Below are 15,422 nucleotides of genomic sequence, written 5' to 3'. Positions count from 1 at the left end.
ACTCCTCAGTAAAGTATTTTAGGCTTCAGCTGGCACCAAGTACAATAAAGATCCTGCCTTTGAAGTCGGTGTTTCTCAAGGCAGGTGCAGAATCATAGAGTCCCTACAATGTGGAAACAGGCCCTTTGGCCCAACAAGTCCACACTGACCCTCCAAAGAGTAACTCACCCAGACCCATTCCCCCACTACTCTGTATTTTACCCCAGACTAATGCATCTAAACTACATATCCCTGACACTATGAGGCAATTTAGCATGGCCAATTCCCCCAAACTGCACATCTTTGGACTGTGGGAGGACACCAGAGCACCCGGAGGAAACCCACACAGACACGGGGAGAATGTGCAAACTCCACACAGACAGTCGCCCGAGGCGGGAATCGAACCTGGGTCCCTAGTGCTGTGAAGCAGCAGTGCTAACTACTGAGCCACCATGGGGAATTTTTCAAATTCATGCTATCTGCCATTGTGCATGGGAAATCATGTTACACAAACTTAACTGAGTTTTTTGAGGACAAAACCAAAGAGATAGATGGGGGTAGAGCAGTAGACATTGTCTACGTGGACTTTAGTAAAGCTTTTGACAAGGTTCTGCATGAGAGACTAATTTAAAAAGTTTGGTCACGTGGGACTCAGGGAGAGCTTGCCAATTGGATACAAAATTGGCTTGATGAATGGAGACAGAGGGTGGTGGTGGAGGGTTGTTTTTCAGACTGGAGGCCTGTGACTAGCAGTGTTCTGCAGGGATCAGTGCTGAGTCCAGTTTTGTTTGTCATTGATACAAATGATTTGAATGAGAATTTAGGAGGCATGGTCAGTAAGTTTGCAGAGGACAACAAAATTGGTGGTATAGTCGACAGTGAAGAAGGTTATCTAAGATTACAAAGGGTTCTTGATCCATTGGGCCAAATGGGCTAATGAGGAGCAGCAAATAGAGTTTAATTTGGATAAATGCAAGGTATTGCATTTTGATAAAGCAAACAAGGGCAGGACTTATATAGTTAATGATAGGGCCCTGGGTAGTGTGATTGAACAGAGAAATCAAGGGGTTCAGGTATGTAGTTCTTTGGATCACAAGTACACCAGGTGGGTAAGAAGGCATTTAGCACACTTTCCTTCAGTGTTCAGACCATTGACTGCAGGAGTTGGGGCATCATGTTGAGGTTGTACAGAATGTTTGTGAGGCCATGTTTGGATTACTGTGTATAGTTCTTGTCACCCTGCTGTAGGAAGGATATTATTAAGCTAGAGAGGGGTCAGAAAAGATGTACCAGAATGTTGCAGGGACTGAAAGGTTTCAGTTATAAGGATAGGCTGAATAGATTAGGTTCCCTACAGTATGGAAACAAGCCCTCGGCCCAACAAGTCCACACCGACCCTCCGAAGAGTAACCCACCCAGGCCCATTCCTCATATTTACGCCTGACTAATGCACCTAATGCTATGGGCAATTTAGCATGGCCAATTCACCCAGCCTGCACATAGAGTCAGAGTCATAGAGATGTACAGCATGGAAACAGACCCTTCAGTCCAACTTGTCCATGCCGACCAGATATCCCAACCCAATCTAGTCCCAATTCCAGCAACTGGCCCATAGCCCTCCAAACCCTTCAAATTCATATACCCATCCAAATTCCTCTTAAATGTTGCAATTGTACCAGCCTTCACCACATCCTCTGGCAGCTCATTCCATACACGTACCACCCTCTGCGTAAAAATGTTGCCCCTTAGGTCTCTTTTATATCTTTCCCCTCTCACCCTAACCCTATGCCCTCTAGTTCTGAACTCCCCGACCCCAGGGAAAAGACTTTGTCTATTTATCCTAACCATGCCCCTCATAATTTTGTAAACCTCTATAAGGTCACCCCTCCGCCTCCGACGCTCCAGGGAAAACAGCCCCAGCCTGTTCAGCCTCTCTCTGTAGCTCAGATCCTCCAACCCTGGCAACATCCTTGTAAATATTGCATGAGAGGGTATTGGTCTGGATGGGATGCTCTTCCAAGGGTCAGTGTAAACTTGATGGGCTGAATAGCCTGCTTCCACACTGAAGGGATTCTATAATTTCAATGATATTCCCATATCAGGATGGTGCAGGACTTGGAAGGAATCATGTACATTGTGCTGTTCCCATTGCATCTGCTATCCTCATTCCTCAAAGTGGAAAAGGTTTTGGATTTGGAACATGCTATGCATCTTGTAGATGTTACACACTTCTTCCACTGTGGGAGATGTTACACACTCCTTCCACTGTTAGAAGGAGCCAATCTTTAAGGTGGTGTATGGGGTGCTTATCATGAGGGTTGACTTGTCCTAAATGGTATTGAGCCTCGAGGGTGCTGTTGGAGGCAAACATCTAGATAAATTGGACAGTATTCAATCACATTCCTGAATGTTGCCTTGTAGATAGCAGACATGCTTTGGGGAGGCAGCAAATGAATTGACACAGAATTCCCAACCTCTGACCTACTTTTGTAGCCCCACGATTTGTATGGCTTGTCCAATTAAGATTCTATCAATGGTGACATGTTGATGGAAGAATAGTCAATTAAGCTAAAGTCATCACATTTTTGTGCATTTTTAATGCACAACATTTTGGTGTTGTCATACTCTTCAGGTCAATACATTATCACAATATTACTTAAACTTCTCACGAAAAGAGTGCAATGGGGAGAACACAATAAACACATTGGAGAATATACTGCTGCTAAAGATTGGCAACAGCCAGAATCAGGAAGAACAGTGTTGCAAGATTGAGTAGTATGCTAAATTTGTGTGACAACAGAATAATGCAAATACAATGCCTGATAACTCAATTTTTTTTCCTAGTACTTTATACTCAGCATTTTAGATTAGATTAGATTACTGACAGTGTGGAAACAGGCCCTTCGGCCAAACAAGTCCACACCGCCCCGCCGAAACGCAACCCACTCATACCCCTACATTTACCCCTTACCTAACACTACGGGCAATTTAGCATGGCCAATTCACCTGACCTGCACATCTTTCGACTGTGGGAGGAAACCGGAGCACGCGGAGGAAACCCACGCAGACACGGGGAGAATGTGCAAACTCCACACAGTCAGTCGCCTGAGGCGGGAATTGAACCCGGGTCTCTGGCGCTGTGAGGCAGCAGTGCTAACCACTGTGCCACCGTGCTGCCCACCATGGCAACGTCTAACAAAGTATCCATTCTGATGTGCAATTTTCACCATTTATGTTATATTTTCCTTCTCCTTTTGTTAATGTATAAACATCCAGCCACCACTATGCATAAGGAATTGGATAACCAAAATAAACATTGGCTTATTTATTAAGAAATAGAAAAGTTGGGAGCAGTACTAACTAGAGAAATTGGAATATTGCGTGCAATTCTGATCTCCTTCCTATCGGAAAGATGTTGTGAAAGTTGAAAGGGTTCAGGAAAGATTTACAGTTATTAAAAAGAGGGAGACTTAATGAACTCAAAACACCACAGGATATTTTTCGGAATACAATCTTACTTCCTCAATTAACAGTTGTAAAGTAAAGCAGTTTGTTGATTGCATCTCCCTAATGCATGGAATGGCTAATTGATCCATCTCTCAGAAAACTGCAGAATGATCCATGGAATTGCTTGCAAGATTCAGGTGCAAGCAGATTTGTTGTTATTGTTCCCTGGATCATGCCTTCATATGAATAGATATTGCAGCCAAGGTGGGCTACATTCAGGAAAGCTGAATATTGAAATCAATTGGGACCAGTAACTTGAATTCTATTTATCTGTGATTTCCTCTTGACCCATCATCCAAATAATGTCATCTCTTATTTAGCTGTATCATCAATCTGATGACTACTCAACTTATTAAACTGGAAGTCACTCGAAAGCCAGCTTCCAGTCAATCCACCCAGATTTGATGCTCATGCTTTACACTTAATTAAAATGAGACCCAAGACCCAATGTTTGAGGCACCTTCGACTTCACCAAAGGTTTGGGGATTGCTTCCCACAGCTGTGCCCATGCATCTCCAAACTGGGTGTGGCTGAATTTCTGTACCTCACCCACCCCAAACTTTCCTTAACACAAATAAACTGATATTGATTGGGTCACTTTTGGAATACAGTGTGAAATTCCGATCTCCCTGCAATAGGAAGGCTGTTGTGAAACTTGAAAGGGTTCAGAAACGACTCACAAGGATGTTGGCAGGGTTGGAGGGTTTGACCAATAAGAAGAGACTGATGCTATGGACCAGACGAGACCCTCTCAAAGTATTTTAAGAAGGCAACCTAGACCTTATTTTTTCTTATTTTAAAGGTAGATGTGAAATGTATGTTCAAGATGAGATGCAACTGGCCAAAACCACTTGATGTTAAGCAAAACACAATTTATTTAAACACTATTGTTAAAAGAAAGAGGAATGTGGAATAACTTAACTGTTGGAAAATTTAGCTGAATAATAGATACAGTACCAATGATTAATTAACTGTTCTAATATAATAACATCCTATAAACACACCCCTTGGCAAAAAGGTAAATCCAGACATAGATTCTTAGAGGCAATCCTCCAATCCAGGAGGAAACAACATCAAGCGAGATTTCAGAGAATGTAGCAGCTAGGAATCACTATACTGAAGCTCTAACTCTTTTGGGACCCAAACAGCTTCTGACTGCGACAGCTAACAAAACCAGAAAGCCTGATCTGTGAGAACCAGCCACTCCCCTTCTATAGTTACAACACTTTTGCAAAAAATTAAAGGCTTCCTAAACTATTAACTTAGGCCATCTCCAGTAGCTACTTTGGCACCTTTGCTTTTACAACTTCTCTTCAAAAAAAAACCCAGGAGAAAATAACCTTTTTAAAGTGACAGCATTGTCTCACTGAAAAGGCTAGTCATTTTCCCTGAAGCACCAGAGGCTTAAGGGTGACCTTATTGAGACTTATAATATCATAAGGGGCATGGATAGGGTCAATACTCTAGGCCTTTTCCGAGGGAAGGAGCATCCAAAACTAGAGGGCATAAGTTTAAAGTGAGAGGGGAAAGATTTAAAAGGGCAATGTTTTCATGCAGAGGGTGGTAAAAGGATGGAACAAGTTGTCAGAGGAGGTGGTGGAGGTTGATACAATTACATTAATTAAAAGGCTTCTGGAAGGGTATATAAATAGGAAGGGTTTAGAGAGATATGGGCCAAATGCTGGTAAATAGGACTAGATTAATTTAGGATATCTGGTCAGCATGGACAAGTTGAACTGAAGGATCTGTTTTCATGCTGTATATTTCTATGACTCTATGATTCTATAACTGACTTATAAGTAAATCTTAAAGTTGCTATCTCTAAGCGTGACAATAAGTGATACATTATCAAAGAGTCAGACAATAATATAGTGCAGAAGTAAGTCATTCAGTCCAACTGAGTCTGCTACTTTCCAGTTCCTGGTCATTTTCATGGTAGATTCAGGAAGGATATTTCCCCTGGCTGAGCAGGGCAAGGTGGTGCCTAATCTCAGAATAAGGGACAGAACATTGAGAACACAGGCAGTGTGGAATTTTTTTCACTGAAATAATGGTGTACCTTTGTTGATCTTTGTCCCAGAGGACTGTGAAGGTTCAATCTTTGAGTGCATTCAAGACAGAAATCAATAGACATTCAAATCATCAAGGGATACAGGAATAGTGCAGGAAAAGAGTTGAGGTAGAATATTTCATTGAAAAGCAAAGCATGCTCAAGGGGCTGTGAGGTCTATTTATTGTTTTCTTACATCCACTCTCAATAGAACGTTGAAATATAACTTTCATTTCCTCCATTTCCTGCAGGATCTTTAGATGCATCGTGTCAGGTCAAACACTTCGTATTCCTTAAGCAAAAATAACTTTGGTTACACTTACCTTTCTGTATCAATTAAAAAACAAGACAACTTACCACTCAGAAAGTTATAAATAATAGGATTTGCAGCACTATTGGCATACACTAGCCAATGTGAGAAAGTAAACCACGCATAGAGCGTTGCTCTGTTGTTAACATTGTCAAAGGTTCCAAACACCCTGAGGAAGTGAACAAGGAAAATTGTATCAGTTCCTATGGCCATTTCACAGAAATACATCACAACTGTAAATATAATCTTAATTGCTTCGTAATTGTACTTATAGTGTGACCTGAATTAAAGGGTCTATGTCAGGGGACTTTAAATCAGTTTGCTTCCTCTGTTGCTTGTTCTGAAAACCCGAGGCTCTGCTTCACCATAGTGGCTGTTAGAGACAAAAACATGGCAGAGAGGATCTCATGTGGATGAGGAAGCCCACTCAATCTCTACCATCAATTCAGATGGAGCAAAAAATTGCAAAGGAATTTTGGCATTTATTGCTAACGGAATGGTGTATAAAAGTCAGGAAGTTTAGCTGCAACTGCAAAAGAGGATTGACAAGGTAAACAATGAGAGGATGTTTCCTCTTGTGAGGCAATCTGGAATGAAGGGTCAATATTTCAGGATAAGAGGTAGCAGGTTTCCAACGGAGATGAGGAGAAATTACTTCTCTCAAAGAATCTGTGGAATTATTACCCTGGGTTATGGCAGATACCTGACCATTGAATAACTTTAAGGAGGAGATAGAAAGATTTTTAACTAGCAATGGGTTAAAAGGTAATGAGGAGCAGGCAGGAAGATAGAGTTGAAACCAAGTTGACTGGCTATGTTCGTACTGAATGAAAGAGCAGGTTTAAGACTCCTGCTTCTAGCTCTTTTATTTAGATGTAAAAATTGAGCTCTATCACTGGCATGCAATCCTGACTAACTCATTTTCATCTATGTCGTGTATACCTGGGCAATAACAACTGCACTATAAGAGAACACTATCTCACATTTGATGTAGAGTACAGTAGCATGGTTTAACTTTAATGACATGTTCGAATGCAAAGTTTGGGAAAGTTATATGCGAAGCATCATTCTGTGTCAGGGATGAATTCTTACATTTTACACAGAGTCACCTTGTCTGGTCGTGATATCACTGGTCCAATAAAATCCAAAGTTATACAGCACCAGGTTATAATCCAACAGGTTTATTTGAAATCACATGTTTTTGGAGTGCTTGACAATGGCGCTGCGCTCTGAAAGCTTGTGATTTCAACTAAACCTGTTGGACTATAACATGGTGCCATGTGACTGCCTGATTTTGTCTACCCCGGTCTAACATCGGCACCTCCATATCACAGCAAAATCCAAAATGGCTCTCACCTGCAATATGGATTGTGAGGATATATGGGAAGGAAGTGATAACAAGATTCACAGCAAACCTTGTACAGTCAGTCATTTTTCAAAACTATGGACATACTATACTGTGCATATTTTACTCTGCATAAAAATAAAAAATGATGGAAATACTCAGAATGCATCTCTGAAGGGAGAAACAGAATTACAGGCAAGACAACAACCATTCATCATAACTAGAAAAATGTTCAGAAATAATAACAGGTTTTAAAGGAAGTGCAACAGCAGGAAGAGGGGAGAAAGGAAATATCAAAAGCAGAATTTAATTCAACTGTGAAAGATGAAGGAGTACAATAATTTGGGAGTGACTCAGATACCATTACTGCAAAGGTTATGGCAGATTTATTCTTTGATCCTATTTTGAACATCTTCAAAAAACAGCAAAGATTACAACACAATTGAAAACAGAGGGTTTTTTAGATTAGATTCCCTATAATGATTCACCAACTGAGAAAGCAGCCTGAGCAACTACAGTCTCTTCCACTGGGGCCTCTCCTCTTTGGACTGCAATGTTATGAAGGTCACAGAAGATAACAATCTGGCAAGCTTTGACCTGGAAGCAGGAGCAATAGGAAGATATCTGGAATATAGAGACTATGTGGCAGATCAGATAGTGTGGAAAACAAGGGGCTTAAAGAGAGGGTGAAGAACTTGGTGACAATGAAGTCACAAAGTAAAGTTAGAGAGTTTGATTCCTGATTGGTCAGAAAGCACGATTAACACTTCTACAGTGCATCTTTCACTTCCAAGTGAGTGCAAAGAAGTCGGCTCCAATGGTTAGTTACCAATTCTTGGAACCATACTCCAATTTTCGTTGTTCCTTTATTACAGGACAAATGCCAATTACAGGACAGAGAAACTTCTCCAAACACTGCTCTTTGGAAGTGAGGAGGTCACACAGGTCAATTTCATCTCTCTATCATTCTGTTTATAAATGGGTTGGTGTCATGTCAGGAACAAATTGCTGACTTAGTGCTGACATCCCCCATTGCTAATTTTCAAGCAAATAACCAATGGAAACAAATGGGAGCGAGATAAGATGTCCCAGTGGCACAGTGGTTAGCACTGCTGCCTCACAGCGCCAGAGACCTGGGTTCAATTCCCACCTTAGGCGACTGACTGTGTGGAATTTGCACATTCTCCCCGTGTCTGCATGGGTTTCCTCTGGATGCTCCGGTTTCCTCCCACAGTCCAAAAATGTGCCGGTCAGGTGAATTGGCCATGCTAAATTGCCTGTAGTATTAGGTGAACGTGTAAATGTAGGGGGGGGGGGGGTTGGCGGTCGGTGTGGACTTGTTGGGCCAAAGGGCCTGTTTCCACACTGTAAGTAATCTAATCTAATGTGGAGACAGGCCCTTCAGCCCAACCAGTCCACACTGACCCTCTGGAAAGTAACCCACCCAGACCCATTTCCCTCTGACCCACACAAATGAATGGGTACGGAAAGATAACTGAATAGAATTCCAGCCTCATGAACAGAGAAGATAAGTCATAAGACAGCATTCAACAATAACCAATTGAGGAAGCAATATTAAAAACATTTTATAAATGAAGCTTGTGAAGGTTTCTGATACTGTCCACATTTAATTTAGTGACGGTCTCTGGAAATAGCAAGCTCACCTTTTCAGAACATTCAGAATACTTATTGGAAGGTAGCAAAGTGTGAAAAAAATGAAAACCACCAAAAGCATCCGTGCTGTCTTCCGTCTTGTTTGAATCTGTTTGATTTCTGCAGCAACAGCATGTATTCGTGATTTGACCTGTCCTCTGCCAGCCTTCTGGGATGAACGCTGCAGGGCCAGAGGCTTCCAACTCCTTTGCACTACCGAGGATGTCCCCGGTATCTGTAAGTAGTTGCAAAGTCAAGTATATGGCAACCTACATGAAGGTAAAAGTAATCTTTCTGTGCAAGGTGTTGGCACACACTTACCTGTCGACACCAAAGTTTCCGAAATATTTGAAAATAGGCCAAAATCATCAGGCACAAAGGGGCCACATATGTGACAATGAAAAAGCAAATATGATAGATCTTGGGGTAAATGTCATCTGAAATGAACAAAGAAAGCAGAAATGAGACTGGACATTGAAATTCAATAACATTGTAAAGAGTTATTCTATTCGGGTAATAGTAATTGAACATAATATTGACCCACTACTTGGTTTAAACTTCAATGTTACATTCCTCCAGTTAATATTAATGAGGAGTGGAAAGTTGAAGATGGCCCTAAGTATTATAATGGTCAGGTAGTTGTTGGAGCAGCTTAGGCCGGAATTGTACATTAGGTCCAGATAGAAACCATGGTGCAGCTGACTCCAAGGGTATTATCTAGGAAACTAAAACTTCAAATTGACAGTTTCCTTGTAATTGGAACCCTCTCAAATAGACTCTCAAGATTAAAAAATTCAGACAGTTTTGACTCAGTTAATCTTAATAGAAAAAAAACTGGAGGATCAAAAACTTAATCTAGTTCCTGGGTAACTATTAAATAGAAGCTGCAACACACCAGTGGCTCCCCGTCATCACCCCCATTGCCCACAATCTTTTTACTGGATGCCAATATGATGATCCTATACTATACTTACTGCAGCAGTTCAAGAAGTCAGCTCACCGTCAGCTTTTCAAAGGCAACTAGATTTGGGTGAAAAATGCTGCCTAGCTAGTGATGCTGACATTTCCTGAATGAATAACAAAAAATGTCCTGAAATACTAGAACCTCAGGATTAGATTAGTGAGCTACAAAAGGATCTTGCAGTATTGATCTGGTTAATATATTGATAAATCATCATTAAATATACAGCCATGGCCAACAACTGATTGGAATTATTTTAAGTGCCTTGTTTGATGATGTTACTTCTCCAGCTAAATGCCTCCAAACTTTTTCAGTCTGCTCACATGCATTCCGTTGACTGCCCACTTATAAAACAAAATGGCCAAGAACGTGCATCCACGAATGAGCAGGTAGAGGGAGCAGGGATGACCACTGTTTCTGAAATGATGATTCAAGACATACTGATATTGGCCCTTCTTATTATCAAGGTGCAACATAGGGAGGAAGTGGGGGATATAAGTGAATCAGTAAGACTAGATATCAGTCGGTGGCTAATGGAGATGGCTCAAGGATGCAATGGTGGGATAAAGGTGGCCAGGAGCTGCCTGTGTGATTCTAATGGAGGATTCTTTTTGTCATGACTCAACAATCAGGCATGCCTGTTCACAATGGTTAGCCAGTTGATGCCTGAACTGCTCCCTTGAATGACTGCTGTCATGTGCAGGTGTAATTTTCCAGTGTACAGTCCACCCAACAGCGGCTGTGTTCAAGCCAACCTTGCAGTACGAACCTCCTAAAGATGCTCAATGACCTATTTGAATTTGTAAATAGCTCGATGTCTCTTTCAAGTGTGAGCCCTGGACACTGATGCTTTTATCAGTGCAGCAAACGTTAAACTACTGCCTCCCAGTAAGTGTGCACTCCCTGCTCACTACTGCCACATCAGAGACTTTGGAGGCCATGTTCAGTCAGTGCACAGTCAAATCTTAAGGCCAGAGTCTCGAAATTCCCTGACTGTTGAATTTCTGTTTGAGATGAGTTTTTGAGTACACATTCACATTTCTACCCAGGGTTTTGAGTTGGTTTGTGGACATTTCCATTGTCTTCCCCTTTAATTGTATTTCTCAATTTCGGACGGACTACATGGGAAACTTTGTCTTGCGCCTAATGATACCCCACCCATCTTTGCCTGTCCCATCAAAAGGAGCAGCATTAATATAAATAAAGAGTTTATCAGAAGCAATTGACTCTGCCTGTACTTTGTACCCTGCTTGTTCTGACTGACACTTTTAGCATCTCACTGCTTGGTATTCACTTCCAGCAGTGTTTAATTTCAATATAATTAATATCTTGTAAAAACATAGCACAGTCATTGCACAGTGGCAATTAATGTTAAGTTCTCAATTGTATTTGTAGGAAAATTACAATTCTCCAGATAATTAAAAACATCTTGTGTTTTCCAACAATGTTTCAGGCTTGGTTGGACAATGGTCATGATGTCACTGTTGTGATAGCAGAAAAGCAGATATTTTTACGCATTCAAACAAAAAAAAACAGCGTAGTATTGGCTAAGGGCTTGGCTCTGTAGAACTTAATAAAATATAGGAATATTTTTTTAAAATGAGCAGGAAAAGGCCATTCTGCCCTTTCAATCTGCTTTGCCGTTCAACTAGATCATGGCTGTGTTACTTCAATACCATTTTCAAGCACTATCTTCATGTCCTTTGATGGTTTCAATATATGAAATATATCAATCTTTAAGTTGAATGTACTCAATAACTGAGCCTTCAAAGCCTTCTGGGATACAGAATTCTAAAGATTCACCACCTTCCAGTGAAGAAATTCTTCCTCAGCTTCATCCTAAATGGCCTACCTCATTTGAAGATGTGTCGCCCAGTTACAGATTGTTGAGCCTGGGGAAACATCCTTGTGCATCTAACTTGCCGAGTCCTGTGAAAACCTTGTACATTTCAGTGAGATCACCTCTTATTCTTCTAAACTCCAGAAAATATTGGCTCAGCCTGCTCAGCTTCTATCAGCATGACTATCAGTGCTTACTAAACTGCAAGCAGTCTGGATTAGAGTCATAGAGATACATGGCATGGAAACAGACCCTTCGGTCCAACTCGTCCGTGCTGTCAAATATCCTAACCTAATCTAGTCCCATTTGCCAGCATTTAGCCCATACCCCTCTAAACCCTTCCTATTCATATACCCATCCAGATCCCTTTTAAATGCTGTAATTGTACCAGCGTCCACCACTTCCTCTGGCAGTTCATTCCAGACCACACTGTGTGTGAAAACATTGCCCCCTAGGTCCCTTTTAGGCCCCATTGCCACAGCGGGAGTGGTGACAGCGTGGACTAGGGGGCTGCTGAGAAGGGAAATTCTCCTGTTAAATACTTATCTCATGAATAGGAGGAGCACAGGCTCAACAAGAGCGGAAGGGGACATGGAGACTTCTGGGTACATGAACTGATATACTCTGGCAGTGGCTGAACATGTAGTGTCTCCCAACTATCATCTTCCTTGAAAGAAAATACCCTGTATGGAGGGCTGGTAAGATAAGGCTTATTTTTATTTATTCAATCTCTCTTGGCAATTTACAGCAGAGGGGATGGAAGCTAGGGCAGTTGCATGGTCCTGTTGCAGAATGTGGGAGGTAAGGGTCACCACCAGTGTCCCTGCTGATTTTACCTGCGAGAAGTGCACCCAACTCCAGCTCCTCACAAACCATGATAGAGAACAGGAACTGGAGCTGGATGAACTTTGCATCATTCGGGAGGATGGGTGGGGGGTTTGATAGACAGGAGTTATCGGGAAGCCATCACACCTAAGTTACAGACTAAACGTAGCTGGGTAGCTGTCAGGAGAGAGAAAGGGAATAGGCAGACAGTGCCGGGACCTCCTGTGGCTATCCCCCTGAACAATTAGTATACCATTTTGGATACTGTTGGGGGTTGGGGCAGGGAACCTACAAAGAGAAAGCTTCAGCGACCAGGTCTCTGGCACTGAGCCAGGCTCTGTGGCTCAGAAAAGAAGGGGAGAGAATAGAAGAGGAAAAGTGATAAGAGATTCAATGGCTAGACGAAGGGGAGGGGGGAAGGCTTCAGATATGTGGATCATTGGGATACCTTCTGGAGAAGGTGGGACCTCTACAAGCACCAGAACTGGAGGGGCATCAATATCCTGGGTGGAAGGTTTGCTCGAGCTCTTTGGGATGGTTTAAATTAGTTAGGCAATGTAGTGGGAACTGGAGCTACAGATCTGAGGATGGAGTAGCTAATGAACAGCCAGATACATGCAAAGAGCCTGTGAGGAAGGATAGACAGTTGGTTGGGCAAAGTTGTAGTCAGTGTGATGGGTTGAAGTGTGTCTATTTTAAAGCAAGAAGTATCGGGAATAAGGGTAATTAACTTAGAGCATGGATGAGTACTTGGAATTATGATGTTGTGGCCATTACGGAGACTTGAATATCACAGGGGCAGGAATGGTTATTGGATGTTGCAAGGTTTAGATATTTAAAAAGGAACAGGAAGGGAGGTAAAAGAAATGGAGGGGGTGGCATTGTTAATCAGGGATAGTATCACAGCAACAGAAAGGAAACTCATCAAGGAGGATTTGTCTATAGAATCAATATGGGTGGAAGTCAGAAACAGGAAAGGAGCAGTCACTTTATTGAGAAGTTTCTTCAGACTCCACAATAGCAACACAGACACAGAGGAGCAGATTGGGAAGCAGATTTTGGAAATGTGCAAAAGTAACAGGATTGTTGTCATTGGTGACTTCAACTTCCCCAATATTGATTAGAACATCCTTAGTTCAAATAGTTTGGATGGAGCAGTTTTTGTCAAGTGTGTACAGGAAGGATTCCTGATTCAATATGCAGATAGGTCGACTAGAGGGGAGGTCATATTGAATTTGGTGCTTGGCAACAGACCAGGCCAGGTGTCAGAACTCTCAGTGGGAGAGCATTTCGGTGATAGTAATCACAACTCCCTGACCTCTACTACAGGTAGGAGCAGACGGTATGGTAAAGTGTTTAATAGGTGGAGGGCGAATTACAATGCTATTAGGCAGGAACTGAGGTGACTAAATTGGGAACATATATTCTCAGCAAAATATATGACAGAAATGTGGAAGTTGTTTCGGGAGCACTTGCTGACAGTGTTGGATAGGTTTGTCCCACTGAGGCAAGGAAGGGATGGTAGGGTGAAGGAACCCTGGGCGACAAGGGATGTGGAACATCCCTTACTTAAGGTTGAGGAAGCAAGGATCAGACAGGGCTCTAGAGGGTCACAAGGTAGCCAGGAAGGAACTGAAGAATGGACTTAGGAGGGCTAGAAGGGGGGATGAAAAGCTTTAACGAGTAGGATTAAGGAAAACGCTAAGGCATTCTACATTTATGTGAGGAACAAGATGTTGGCTGGAGTGAGGGTAGGGCCAATCAGGGAAAGTGGAGAAAACGTGTTCCTGGAATCGGATGAGGTAGGGGAGGTCCTTAATGAATACTTTGCTTCAGTATTCACTACTGAGAGAGACCTTGTCATTTGTGAGGACAACATGAAACAGGCTGATATGATCAAACATGTTGATGTTAGGAAGGAGGATGTGCTGAAAATTTTGAAAAACATTAGGATAGATAAATCTCCTGGGCCAGACAGGATATACCAAAGGTTACTACAGGAAGTGAGGGAAGAGATTGCTGCACCTATGGCAATGATCTTTGCGTCCACACTGTCCACCGTAGTAGTGCCAGACGATTGGAGTGTGGCAAATGTTATCCCCTTGTTCAAGAAAGGGAATAGCGATAATCCTAGGAATTACAGACCAGCCAGTCTTACATCTCTGGTGGGCAAATTATTGGAGAAGATACTGAGAGACAGGATTTATGATTACTTGGAAAACCATAGTTTGATTAAAGATAGTCAGCTTGGCTTTGTGAGGGGCAGGTCATGCCTCACAAACCTTACTGAATTCTTTGAGGATGTGACAAAACACATTGATGAAGGTAGAGCAATGGAAGGACATACATGGATTTTAGCAAGATGTTTGATAAGGTTTCCAATGGTAGGCTCACTCAGAAAATAAGGAGGCAGGGGATACAGGGAAATCTGGCTGTCTGGATACAGAATTGACTGGCCCATACAAGATAGAGGGTGGTGGCAGATAGAAAGAATTCAGCCTGGAGCTCAGTGACCAGTGGTGTTCCACAGGGATCGAGTCTGGGACCTCTACTCTTTGTGATTTTTGTAAATGACTTGGATGAGGAAGTGAAAGGGTGGGTTAGTAAGTTTGCCAATAATACAAAAGTTGGTGGAGTGGTTGATAGTGTGGAGGGCTATTGTAGGTTGCCATGGGACATTTGCAGGATGCAGAACTGGGCTGAATAATGGCAGATGGAGTTCAACCTGGAAAAGTGTGAAGTGATTCATTTTGGAAGGTCAAATTTGAATACAGTTTACAGGATTAAAGGCAGGATTCTTGGTAGTGTGGAGGAACATAGATCTCTTAAAGTTGTCCCCCAAGTTGATTGGGTTGTTAAGAAGGTGTATGGTATGTTGGCTTTCCTTAGCAGAGGGATTGAGTTTAAGAGCTGTGAGGTTATGCTGCAGCTCTATTGAGACTGGGTAGATCA

At 42.1% G+C, this 15,422-nt stretch overlaps 1 protein-coding gene across 1 annotated transcript in view; it reads right to left on the bottom strand.

The window, feature by feature from the left end:
- Positions 1-15,422, bottom strand: part of hcrtr2 (hypocretin (orexin) receptor 2) — an 85,080-nt gene that overhangs the window by 13,535 nt on the left and 56,123 nt on the right. Inside the window, exons 4-6 of the mRNA XM_043687463.2 lie at positions 9,166-9,281; positions 8,856-9,079; positions 5,894-6,015 (exon numbers count right to left, since the gene is read on the bottom strand). Of these exons, the coding sequence (XP_043543398.1) occupies positions 5,894-6,015; positions 8,856-9,079; positions 9,166-9,281 (462 nt within the window). The remainder of the gene's footprint in view (positions 1-5,893; positions 6,016-8,855; positions 9,080-9,165; positions 9,282-15,422) is intronic.

Source organism: Chiloscyllium plagiosum, unplaced genomic scaffold, assembly GCF_037043375.1.
Source record: "Chiloscyllium plagiosum isolate Xiang-an unplaced genomic scaffold, Cpla_swu_hap1 HiC_scaffold_3, whole genome shotgun sequence".
Taxonomy (NCBI): Eukaryota; Metazoa; Chordata; class Chondrichthyes; order Orectolobiformes; family Hemiscylliidae; genus Chiloscyllium; species Chiloscyllium plagiosum.
The sequence above is the reverse complement of the archived record's forward strand: the minus strand, read 5'-3'. Positions and strand labels throughout refer to the sequence as shown.